The sequence below is a fragment of the Arachis duranensis genome, chromosome 6 (genome assembly GCF_000817695.3).
Source record: "Arachis duranensis cultivar V14167 chromosome 6, aradu.V14167.gnm2.J7QH, whole genome shotgun sequence".
Lineage (NCBI taxonomy): Eukaryota > Viridiplantae > Streptophyta > Magnoliopsida > Fabales > Fabaceae > Arachis > Arachis duranensis.
Genome location: NC_029777.3, coordinates 105,899,115 through 105,899,570, shown reverse-complemented (window position 1 = coordinate 105,899,570; position 456 = coordinate 105,899,115). Strand labels below are relative to the sequence as shown.

Below are 456 nucleotides of genomic sequence, written 5' to 3'. Positions count from 1 at the left end.
GATCTTCAGTTTTTTTTTTTTTTTTTTATATCTTGGAATTTTCATGAAATCTTTTTGGAAGTAGGATGATAATTTTATGAGCATTTATTCAGGTAGCTATTCTCGATGGAATAACAATGGGATGTGGAGCTGGAATTTCTCTTCCGGGGATGTATCGTGTGGTTACTGATAAAACTGTATGATGATTTCTTTAATGCTTGTTGAACTTATGTTTAGTAAACAGTTTTTATAATCAGTAAAAAATCTGTCAACTGAATCTCCTGCTTAAAATTTGCAGATTTTTTCACACCCAGAGGCTCAAATAGGTTTCCACCCTGATTCAGGAGCTTCTTATTATTTATCTCGTTTACCTGGATACCTAGGTAATATCATTGTGGTATACAATATCTGAGCAAGAACCCTACATAATGTTTTAAAAGACTCTTTACTGAAAGTTCTAATTCTTTTACAATGTAT

The 456-nt window shown here is 31.8% G+C and overlaps 1 protein-coding gene across 1 annotated transcript in view; it reads left to right on the top strand.

Moving 5' to 3' along the window:
• LOC107495556 (3-hydroxyisobutyryl-CoA hydrolase-like protein 2, mitochondrial) overlaps window positions 1-456 on the top strand; it is a 5,301-nt gene that overhangs the window by 1,934 nt on the left and 2,911 nt on the right. The window contains exons 6-7 of the mRNA XM_016116698.3: window positions 93-176; window positions 278-362. Coding sequence (XP_015972184.1) covers window positions 93-176; window positions 278-362 — 169 coding nt within the window. The remainder of the gene's footprint in view (window positions 1-92; window positions 177-277; window positions 363-456) is intronic.